We start from the raw sequence: 12,552 nt of genomic DNA, 5'->3' as shown, positions 1-12,552 counted from the left end.
TACGAGAAGAGCAACAAAGATGATTAGGAGGCTGGACATATGAAGAACAGTTGCGGGATTTGGATATGTCTAGTCTAGTGAAAAGAAGGACTAGGGTGATATGACAACAGTGTTCCAATATTTGAGGGGATGTCACCTATCTTGCAAAGCATCAGAAGGCAAGACAAGAAGCAATGGATGAAAACTAACCAAGCAGAGAATCAATCTAGAACTAAGGAGAAATCTCCTGAGAGTAAGAATAAACTAGTGGAACAGCTTACCTTCAGAAGTGTGGGTGCTCTATCACTGGAGGTTTTTAAAAGAAATTGGACAGCCATTTGACTAAAATGGTATAGGGTCTCCTACTTGAGCAGAGGGTTGGACTAGAAGGTAAGTTCCTTCCAACTCTTATTCTATTAAAATAGTATTAACACTTCTTGTGTTCTTAATACTATCCCTCTGTTGATGCCTGGCACGCATTGGCACCTGCAGCACACTGCTGGCTCATACTTAATGTCATATGTAACCTGGATTCTTGCACATTAAGAAGCCTGATTAATATCAATGTGTATTCTTAGGTTCTAACTAAATTGAGTTACAATACCATTAAAAAATTATGATATGTATGAATAGAATCAAATCAAGTTCATTATAGTCAATGACCAAGAATCAAACATTGGCCCTAAATCTACAAACATCAAATTTTTCCAAGTGCTTGGTATCATAATTCATTTTGAGCCAAATCAGCTAATTGCTAATTTTCTGGCTAATTTTGGGAAATATTTTAATATTGTTCCTGACAAAAGCAAACCCCTAGTGTTTTATTACTTCTCATAAACTTAATAGCTTTTATTGCTTTCTGTTCTTATTTATCATCACGTTTTTGACAATTATATCATCAAGACTGAATTAATGTCTATTAGGACAATTATAGCTATCAACATATTATTAATATAAATCCCATCAGGAATTATATATAACATTCTAGGGTTTATAAAAATAAATGTTTACAGTTATATAAAAAACCTGAAAAGTAATTGTTCCTGTACATCAATTAAGAAATTCTCCTGAAGCTGTTTCTTGTTTTAAAACAAACTTGGTTATACTCTTCATATAGGATTAGTTACATTTCATATTTTATTCTGCTTATATTTTATCAATTCTGTTAAAAATATGAACTCAAGTAGAAGTCAAATTTTCTAAAAGAAAGGAGACTGTTTTAATAGCCACAGCAGTTTTTGTTTGTAAAATTTTTACATACCATGGTAAATTTTTACCATGGTATGTATGTATGTGTGTGTGTGTGTGTATACTTTTAGAGTTGAAGAAATTAAAGTGTCTTCTACTAAATACAAATGAAATAGTATGCAGTATTCTGTCATATTCCCCTGAATTTCTATGCTTATATGTTCCTGTTCATTTTCACCATAGATTATAATTTTTGCAATTTTATTCTGTCTTAATCTGAACATTTTAGTTATATTTCTAATGAATGCTAGTTGGAGAAAGTTTGTTAAACATGTAAATTAACTTTAGTCCTACTCTGTAACTGCTGAATTCAGCACATCTTGGCAAAGAAAGTTATCAATGTAATATCTTTATAGAGCAGTTATCAATGAAGGCACATCAAGTCTAAGTCTGAAAAGATTCTTAAATATTACCTAGGTTGTCATCAATCCATTTTATGTATCTATAAAAACTCTACAAAGGTTAAAACATCTGGGCTCTGAAATTGCACTTAGCTTGACTTCCTGTAAAAGCAAACAAAATATTATTTCTTCCTCCAAATAATTTCTAGTTTTAGTTTTTGGATATGTTGTAACATAACCAGAATGTTTTCCCTGGAAAAGATCAGAAATGGGGTTAGAATAATCTTCCTAAAATTAGAAATATGAAGTTTGACTATCTATATTCCTAATAGTAGTCCCTGTTCCTATTACTTCTTGCACGTTCTCCAGCCCTATTATTCTTATAGGAAAAGTACAAATTTAAGAAAGAAGCAAGCAGATTATACAATATTCACTGCAAAGTAGCTTGCTTTATTTGCTAAATTATGGTATTTGAGGATAAAATATGACTGGTGCACAATATACTGCAAAATTAATTGGTATAATTAAAAGCACAATGGATGTGCAGAACTTACAAAATAAGTATGAATCCAGAAATGCATGGATAGACTAGCAAATATGTACTATTTTCTGGGTCTTTTTTAAAAAAAAGAAGTTGTCCCGTGGAGAAAAAAAGAAAAAGAAAGGAAGTCCTTCAGAGCTTGTGATAAACTTCACCATCTTTTCTGATGATGTAGGGCTCCCTTTCCCATTTAAATCTGTGCCAAAAGGATTTCCCTTGTGAGCCTTACGGAACTGGTAGAGATTTCCCTTCTGCGCCATGCAAAGCATCAAGAAAGCCAGCTTTAGCTATAAATAACCCCTCTGCAGACATCCCTGACTTCCGGTTCTGCAGCTCCCTCCTGCTGCCTGCCCATCCCTCCCAGCCTGTTTTTTCAAAGGCAGAGATGAAAATTACCAAGGGAAAAAAAAAAGAGATCGCAAATTCCCCAAAGATTGCAGCCAAATATGGGGTTTTCGTTCTTTCCCACCCCCTGATTTTCTCATGGGAAAAGCTTAAGTCAAATGGAGAATGAAAATGACAAATATCAAATATTCCCTCCCGCTCCACACACAGGAAAAAAAATATCATTGAACTACATATTTATGCATCCATATGCATTCACTTACAAGGGTACAGATTTGAAGGAGGGGTAGTTGTGCTTTATTTTGTTTTCCTTTAAAACAGCAGGAACACATCCATAGGGGTGGCAAGGAGAGGAAGCTGGGTAGAAATCAGCAAAGCAGCTATCCCAGGGGGAAACTCTCTGGTTTTATTCCCGTCTATTCACAGGAGAGGGGAACAAAATACCAGGAGCCAAGCAAAGCAAACAAACCTGACTGCTAGAGAAGAAAAGGTGGGGCTGAAAGAAAATTCCCCAGCCAATCCAATGTAGACAGTGAGGGGACGAGCATTTAGGAGAGGTGTTTTTTTTCAAAGATGGTGGGGGGGGGGAGAATCCGATAAAAACAGCTCTTAAAGATCTAATGAGCCCACTTGCAGATTAAAGGCCAAAGGGAATCTCCAGGGCAGCTGTTTTACTATAACATTTTCTTCAACATCTATTAGTCCTAGTTGTGTAAAGGATATGAACAATCCCCTTTGGAGAGCAGGAGTTGTTGATTTTTAATTCGATGTTATTTTGATACTTGAGCACAGGAAAAGAAAAGCCATTAAATAATTTAAAATATTAATAGAAGCAGTCATGTATTGTGCCTCACAAATCTTTATTCCTCTGCCTTTCTTCCACAGGAAACAATATGATTTGTTTATTGATTAATTAATTAATTTCGTATGGCCGCCCATCTCAAAAACTGATTCTGGGTGGTGAACATTTTTTTAAAAAATTAAAAACAATTAAAATACAAAAATGAAATTATTCTATACATATAAGTCACATGCTGTGCTCAGATAGCTTTCCTCAAGTGTGGTCACACCATGAGCTGAATACTGTACATGTGAATACTGAACTATGAAGCTGAAAGGAATATATGTTTAAGCCAGTCGGATTCTGCATTTGATTGTGAGGATTTTTTTGATTTAATGGTGTTTCAAACTACTTGAAAGCATGTCTTTTTATCTATAGGTTTTTGAATAAATATATGCTTCTCTATTTTAACATTCTTTATAATGTTGTATATTTCAATGTTAATGTCTGAAAATTCTTTATACATTTTTGTTAATTCTTTGTGATCAATGAACCACATTTGCTGCACCCTAACGGGTCCAAAGTGGTAGCTAAAATGAAAGAAAATGTAAATGTTTCATGGAAATCTTCAACATGGTAATGCCTCTTCTATGAGACACAACTATCTGAGAACCAAAAGGCTAGGCCTTTTGAAATAAGAAGGGCCTTTTAAAAGTGTTAATCAGGTCTACATTGCTTTAATCTATATTCTGATAAAGTATATAGATATGATAAAACATTTAAAAGAAGTCTATCTTAAATAAATCCATAAACTTTAGGGAAAGACAAGGAACCACAATTAGATTGATAATCTGTGCTTTTTTAAAAAAAGAGAGTGACTAATAAATTAATCTATTGGAATCTTCAAAGAACCAAGATTTAGGCCCAATCTGAGCCCTAGAATTACTAGTGGATTTGGGGCAAATTCAAATTCCAAATTCCACCTACATGACATACAGAGTCTTAGAAAGAGATGTGATTGCAGCAAAATGATTCTTTGTTCCACAACTGTATGCTTTCTTCCCACCAAAGTCTTCTGGGTGGCTCATAGGGGATTATTCATTTTATCCTCGTAGCAACCTTGTTAATGTGTCTGTTATCTAACATGTTTTCAAATATAGCCACATTCTTGTCCTTGTGATTCAATACGAACTCAACTATAGCATAAACAGATAACTAATTGTGGTCTAGAGGAAGTGCCACCAGGCTTCTTATGAATCTGTTGAATTGCACAGAGATGTACCGTATTTTTCGGTCTATAAGATGCATTTCCCACCCCCCAAAAGTGGGTGGAAATGTCTGTGTCTTATAGAGCGAATGTTGCCAAAGTTCCACCCATCCCCACCCTTCGGCCTATGCCTCCCAGCAATTTGCCTCCTTGCAGCAAATAGCAAAAAGCCTGATCAGATTCAGCACAGCCTGATTTAGCATGAGCAGCTGATTGGTGGTTGGATCTGCCTCCCGGAATACCGCCTATCAGCTGTTCCAGGCTGTGGGGATCGCCACTGCCTATTGCCGCCACCACCTATGACCTATCGCCTCCGTGCACCTCATTTTTGGCCTGTTCCAGGCAGCGGGGATAGGCGGCAGCAGTGGCAATCCCTACCACCTGGAATGGGCCGAAAACAGGATGCGCGGAGGACAAAAACGGGGGCACAGAGGCTGAAAGTGGGATGCATGGAGGTGACAATAGGTGGTGGCAGCAATAGGCGGCGGCGATCCCTGAAGCCTGGAGCAGCTGATAGGCGGTATTCCGGGAGGCCGATCCAACCGCCAATCAGGTGCTCATGCTAATCCAGGCAGTGCTGAAGCTGACCAGGCTGTTTGCTGCAAGGAGGCAAATTGCTGGGAGGCAAAGGCAGATTTTTTTTCTTGTTTTCCTCCCCAAAAGCTAGGTGCATCTTATAGTCTGGAGCATCTTATAGTCTGAAAAATATGGTATATCCTACCTTTCTGTTCCAGCATTTAGTTCAGAAGACGCTCTGTAATACTAGCTTCCTCACTTGAAAGAATAATTATTGGTACTGAATAGTCAGGCCTGCAGCACTGGTGCTTTAAGTAGAATGTTGTTATGAGGAGAAGTTCTCATAACAATGGTTGAGCAGAGTCATTACAATACCAGAGATTCATCAATATCTGTTGCGTAAAATCCAATATAATTTTTATATTTTGCCAGAGCTATTTTTTTGCAAACATAATGCACCAAGAAGATTATTATCCTTTCTCTGTGCCATTGGCTTCACTAAAATCTTACATTAAGTTATTCTTATTTTACCAGAGATGCATTTGATTGTGAGAGATGGTTGGCACATGAACAAAGGTAAAAATAGAAATATCAATACTCACACAATTTATTGAGGTAGATCATAGCTTTAACCTATGATTCCTAGTGATCACTTTTGTAACTGAGATTTTCCCCCATTCAAAATTCCTGTGAGACAGGAACTCACTGGGTGGTCTTAGACAAATTTGTATTTTCAAGTCTTACTTTTGCAAAATGGAGATAGCACAGTCTAGCTTTAAATATCACTGAATGGACTGCCTGGAACAGGCTCAAACAATAAGCATTACCAACTTGTCAAACTTGCCCTGGATTACTCACTGCAGGAAGGCAGTTGTGTGTTGATCAATAAAAAAGATTAAGTGAAATCCTTTTCTGCATATAGGAAATAGCATATTAGGAAAATTATGCCAGAACTCAACTCTCTTGACATGCTGATTTTCTGCAGATAGAATAACACCCCTTAGGGAAACATTAAACACAGCAGCTTTTCATCTCTAGGCTGAACTGGTATGGTCAAAAAAAAATCCTTAACCCTCAATTCTGTTGATTGTACAACTGCCTCTAAATTAGAATATATAAAATGTTTTGGATTCTCACAAACTTTTATTATTAGGAAAAGACAAAGTGGACTTATAGTTTAATATGGTCCATGAAAACAAAGGTGTTAGATACTAGAGGGCATGTTGTAAACGAAGAATCCAAGCTTATATTTATCCCTTCATTTAAGTCTTCCTGCTGAAGAATAAAACAGGAGTTAAAGGTTATTAGTAAATCAAAATAACAATTTATGTAGCAACTATTCCAAAGGACATAATGTTATATCTGTAAAATGCTTGTTTCTCTTAACTTTGGTGGGTGGTTCTCCAAAAGAAAGTTTATCATTCAGTCCAAGATATTATAGCAAATTATCTAAATAGTTTTTTTTTAATTGCTGCAAACTCCACCCTCAATGCTGCTTCTCAAGTCAGAGTCAAACTGTGCTTCACAGATTATTCCCCATCCCTGTCTCCACCCATATCCAACCTTTTGGAAAGAAATTAATTTCAAAACAAACAAACGTATATCTCCCTGGAAAAGAACAAAGAGAAAAACAAAAGAAATAGAAGGGAATACATACAATTAAAATCCAAATCATAAGCATATTAGTCTGTACACTCCAGGTAGGACCTGGGATAGATATTAGGGACGGTATTAGAAACAATAATATTTACTTTAAAAGAAAATAGTTAAACTAGGGGGGAAAATGTATTCAAAAATTTTCATCAGAAAGATTTGTGATTTTAATGAGGAATGTTCGTGGCAGAGAGATTACAATGGGATGCATGCAATATTTAAAAAAAAATCTGACAAAGATCCTGAAGGACTACACCCAACTTTTGATTATTTTCCAAAATCCTACTTTCCCTTTTCCACTTGCTAACTCATCCACCTAGAGGCAATTCACCTATATATTTATAGAAAGATTAAAGATGTGGTGTACTCTTTAGTTAATTGGATTTTGTCACCGAGATGGAAAAAAGAGGGGAGAGGAGATTATTTGGCACCACAAGTCTTTCTTACATATGCTTCCCTAAAATTTGTTCACATTTTTCAAACACACACATACACACAAACCCTTTACAAATTTAAGTTTCAAGTATTACTTAGAGAGTATGGCTTAACAACAGAAGGATCAAATTAAACAGGTTATGGAAGTAGCTATCTAAAACTGGGAAGTCAGAATGGCTCAAAGAGGAAAAAAAATACTAAAATATGTATGTGAAAAACAGACAATTTTCCTCCCTGCAAATGTGGAGGAAGGTATTTCAACCTGGGGTGAGGATAACATAAAGTTTCACAAGAATTAGAAAGAAATGCCGATTCATGCAAAATTATTTTAAATACCATAATACTCTTGTTCTAATATGGAATTCTATTTTTTTAATAGATTAACTCTGCTTTCTGTGGCTTTTCATAAAATGGGGGGAACCCCCAAAAACCAAAGCAGAATTCAACACTTCAGAGGATTAAAACAAGAGGTGGGGATGTGATGCATTTAAGGGGGAAAGTATATTGGGAAGTCCTCTGCCACCGGAAAGGGGGAAAGGAGAAGGAAAGCAAGATCTCAATATGCATACCTTTGTAAAGGCAGTATTCAAGCAGTACAAAAGCAATGCATTCTCAATCTTTCATCCTCACCTCCACACACCCAATTATCCTTTAATACAACAGAATATGTTTTCACTTGCCATAAACCAACCAAGAATTTCAAATTCCATGGATGGAAGATTCCCATACTGCGAATGTCCGCACTATTGTATGGCTTTCTAGTCTTTCTCAATAAGGTCACCTTAAAAGCTGGGAATAAGGAAACAGGGCAATGGGGTGTCAACTTAACGCGGTCAGGTCCCGGAGGATCACATTATACGTACAGTGATTGGAACTGTTCCAGTGCTGGTTACGAACAGGGGTGCTGTAGGGATTGGGGTTCACAGCTCCTTTGTCCTGGATCAAGCATGCACGATTCTGGTTGTAAAAATCCATCATGAAGAAGGAATTAGGGCTGCTGTTTAAACCAGCTACCTCCACACTTTCGTACATCTTCTCCAAGCAGAACAAGGGGTAAGAGGGGTTGGGATCTAGTGTGGAATGGGAAGGAGGGAATCAGAACAAAAGTTTGATGATGAAAGAGCAAAATTCTATAGTGATACTTAATTCACAGAGCTGAGGGGAAGTTGACTGGTTGTTTTCTGTTTTCTGTGCTGCTCTTGCTTGCTTGCTTGCTTGCTTTCACTCCCCCACCCCCTTGATCCCTGGTGGAGAGGTATTTAGGGAATCCAAAAGCAGCTGGGGAATCCACCAAACAGACCAGGTTGGTCACAGAAGGTCTTGCTGAAAGTTTTGAAAAAAACATCCAAAGGACAATATTCAAATCTCCATTCTTCTATTCCAAAGGCATCCCTTGAAAATTAGGCTAGCAAGTTAGCCTGAATTATGCTTCACGATCAAGACAGATTCATAAATCCAAACAAATATTTTTTTTAGAAAAATAAAAAAATGTATTTTTTACTTTTACAAAAATAATAGAATCCAAGCCGTTCTGCCTTCTGAAGAGTAAAATTCTTTATAGAAGTAGGCTCCCTGGTATTAGATAGTATTTTGGACACATTTCCACCTCCCATTCAGTTTCATGCTTCCTTCTCCCAAACTAACAAGAAGAAAGGGAAGAGAGGGAGTTTCTTTGCAGTAACTCTTTTCAGAAAAAAATGGGAGAAAAAGTTTCAAACATACATGCATACAAAAAAAAAAAAAAAAAACTTCCTGCCAGAATTCAAGAATTGTTTTGCTATCTCTCAGAGAACTGGAGGCAATCATGGATTGCATTTACATGTATTAAAATCACATCTCTATCCCACCGCAGAAAGAGGAGGGAAAGGGAGAGAGAAAAATAATGGAATTATACAAATGTGTTGTCAGGTTCTCAATGCTTGGGAAGATGCCAGAGGCCTTGAATTGTCTTGGATGCAGAAGGATTTTTCTCCAGAAGCTTGGTTCTCCTCTCCCTGGGAAAAAGATGTGTGTATGTGTGTGTGTGTGTGTGTGTGTGTGTGTGTGTGTGTGTGTGAAAGAGAGAGAGCTAGAGCGCATACGCGCATGTGTTTTGTGTGTGCCTATGTATGTGTGTGATGTATAGGACTGATAGATTAAAGGCAGCACAAAATCTTTCCTCGACTCGAAAAGTCGGCTCTCAACCAGCTTAACTCTTTCCTTACCTGCTGCGTGCTGTGTCTTGCGCAGCCCCAACCAAATGTGGAAAAGCGTAGGCTGGGGGAGGAGGGAAGAAGGGAACAGAGAGAAATGAATGAATGAATGAATGAAATAAAGGAAGGGGAGGAGGAATAGAAGGGAGGAGAGAAAAAGGACGGGTGTTAAAAAAAAGTGCCTCTCCAGCAGATGTCTGTAGCTACAAAACTGCAGACACCGCATCATCATGTGTTTTCTCCATCCCTGGAGTGCCGCAAGGAAAAAAAGCAAGCAGACCCCCCCCCTCTTTTTTGTGGCAAGGAATTGGCCAGGGCGGCCCCTTTTGCCTGCATCACCCCTCTCTAAATCGGAGGTTTCTGCTGTTCCTCCAGCCACCCCCTATTTGCGTAATGTTATGCAGCTGAACTCCGCCTGAACTCTCCTCACAAAAAGCTTCACCTCCAAATGACCCACTCACAGGCCTTCTCCTTCCCAGTGACATCACAGGGGCGCTTCCCCCCCCACCTCCTCCTCTTTGCCTGCCAGGGCTGCCACCAGCATGCGGCAGCCACACCGCTGAGCCAAAAGCAGACCTACCACGAACAGATAAAAAGGTGTTCTGTTCAGCGAGCCGGTAAGGATTTTTTTTTTTTTAAAAAGGCTGTTCATACATTTAAGAAAAAGAATGCTGAGCAATAATACACACACACACACACACACACACACAAAATTCCCAGTATTCCATCACACCTGCCAGCCAAGTGGGAAGAAAGCAGACAGACACCCTGATGTTTAAACTAATACTGTTAAGCAGAATTACTCCTGTAGTTCTTGCTCCTGCATTGGAAGGCAGGGCAGAACTATTATCCACATAACCTAGTATAGTGGACAGATGCTTGCCCCAAATCACCTGAGTTGCCAGGGATTTAAATAGGGAATTTCCAGTTCAGAGATCATACTCTGAGATAACATATTACATCCATACTTTTGGTTTGGGAATATGGAATGTACTTTGTCCTTTAGCCCTGTGGAAGAATAAATTTGGGCAAATATATCTCAGTGTTTCACACCACAATAATACTGTAGGAAGAAATGTATTTTCACATGAACAATATTGTTTAACAAACAGAGCTGTTACATATTTTTTTAAAAAAATTCTACTGCATTACACACATTTATTCTGCACTTGCCTTTAAAACAAAGGGTATTAACACACTACAATGGTTTATTTTTTCCTTAAGGATCTTGAATGGTCAATTGAAATGTTAAATCTCACAACAGAGCTGTTTACTGAATAGCTGTAACACGCTTTCAGCAATATTTAGTATCAGCAGTCATCAAAAGGGATATTCAGTCTTTATATAATCTCCAAACTGTCACAGTTTGCAACCTGCCATTCTAGACACGTAATTATCCAAATAATATCATATAGCTCAAAATGAGCACAGCAGTGAATAAAATGGTAGGCTTTGTTACACACACACACACACATTCACAAACATGCACTAGATAGATAAGAACATTAAGAGCTTACTGGAGAAGACCAGTGAGCTAATCTAGTCCAGAATTCTGTGATCCAAGGTGACCAACCAGATGCTTTCAGGAAGTTCGCAATAGCCTTCTTCCACTGTTAACTCCCTAGCAGCTGGCTGGTATTAAGAGATGCAAATAGTCTTTGACTTACGATCACATTCGAGCCCAAAATTTCCATTGCTAAGCCAGACATTTGTTGAGTGAGTTTTACCCCATTTTATGAGCGTTCTTGCTACATTTGTTAAGCAAACACTGCAGTCATTAAGTTAGTCACATTGTTCTAAAGCAGTGTTTTTCAACCTTTTTTGTGCAAAGGCACACTTTTTTCATGAAAAAAATCACGAGGCACACCACCATTAGAAAATGTTTTAAAAAATTAACTCTGTGCCTATATTGACTATATATAAGGTGTTTTTCCCACGGCACACCTTACACTATGTCACGGCACACTAGTGTGCCACGGCACAGTGGTTGAAAAACACTGTTCTAAAGTGAAACTGGCTTCCCCATTGAGTTTTCTTGTCAGAACGTCGCAAAAAGGAATCACATGACCCCCAAGACACTGTATAAATATGAATCAGTTGCCAAATGTTTGAATTTTGATCATGTGACCATGGAGGTACTGCAATACTAGTAAGTGTGAAAGTTACTGTTGTAACGTCCAACCTCACGTATTGTTGTAAATAAGCATATTAGTGTAAATTGAGGGTTACCTGTACTGCCTATGATTCTCATGATAATAAAAAGCCATTAAGACAACTACCCATTGATAGTTCAAACTTCTGCAAATTTGCTCAGTCTTCTTTTAAAACCACCTTAATTTTACATCACTGCATCTGGTGCCAGCAGACTATGCCAGTTGCTGGTTTGTGTAAAGAACTACCCATACGCCTTTTTAAAGTTCATAAATTCCTTTTTATTGTAATAGGTGAACCTCTAAACTCTACCACCATGAGAAAGGGAGGAAAAATGTATCTGAACCCACAATTGCCACACTATGCACAATTTTATACTCCTGCCCACTTTCACTTCAAATTAAAAATCCCAGATGCTTTAGCCTTTCCTCATAAAGGAGTTTCTATATCTCATTACCACTTCTACTGTTTTTTTCTTTGCACAAGACGTGCTTTTCTTTTAAATATTTGATTTACAAAAATTGCATGGAGATTGAAATAAAATAAAATAAAGTCACAAAATATTAGTTATAAAGAGGAGAAGCAACTGTGATAAAGAAAGCCACCTAAATCTCATCAGAGCAAAATTTTAATCACATGAACCAAGAATGCAGCCTTGCATTGATTCAGACCACTGAGCCATTTTTTTTTCAATTCTGCATACATGAAAAAGGAATTGCACTAATTCTCTAAAGCAACATAGTGCTAAATTATATATATAAAAAAACCTGAACTAATATTACCTATGATGACGAACTCTGCAAGCCAACACACATTTGCAGGCCAGGACTATAAACAGATATGAGCCCTTTGCAGGGCAAGGATAATTGTCACATATTCAACTCCATGTAATAGTTCTCTAGATTCTGCCTTTTATAAAAAGAAAAATATGCTTCTTAAATTTGAAATATTACGTTTGAAATAATGTCTAATTAAGCCATGAACTCCTAAGATGTTTGGGAGTCAGGAATTCCATGCTTCTATCTTGCCCAAGAGAAACAAAGCAAATTATACAAAGTAAAATGCTTAAATCTGAACAATTCAAATTTGTTGTCTTGGAATTC

General features: G+C 37.5%; 1 protein-coding gene across 11 annotated transcripts in view; it reads right to left on the bottom strand.

The window, feature by feature from the left end:
• RARA (retinoic acid receptor alpha) overlaps positions 1–12,552 on the bottom strand; it is a 211,055-nt gene that overhangs the window by 53,519 nt on the left and 144,984 nt on the right. Inside the window, exon 1 of one of the 11 annotated variants that reach the window (XM_032236710.1) lies at positions 7,970–8,138. The exons of the other annotated variants lie outside the window; for them this stretch is intronic. Coding sequence (XP_032092601.1) covers positions 7,970–8,138 — 169 coding nt within the window. Of the gene's footprint in view, positions 1–7,969; positions 8,139–12,552 lie in introns of those variants that run through there. 11 annotated transcript variants of the gene reach the window in all.

The sequence above is a fragment of the Thamnophis elegans genome, chromosome Z (assembly GCF_009769535.1).
Source record: "Thamnophis elegans isolate rThaEle1 chromosome Z, rThaEle1.pri, whole genome shotgun sequence".
In the NCBI taxonomy this organism is placed as follows: Eukaryota; Metazoa; Chordata; class Lepidosauria; order Squamata; family Colubridae; genus Thamnophis; species Thamnophis elegans.
This window is presented reverse-complemented; position numbering and strand designations above follow the sequence as displayed.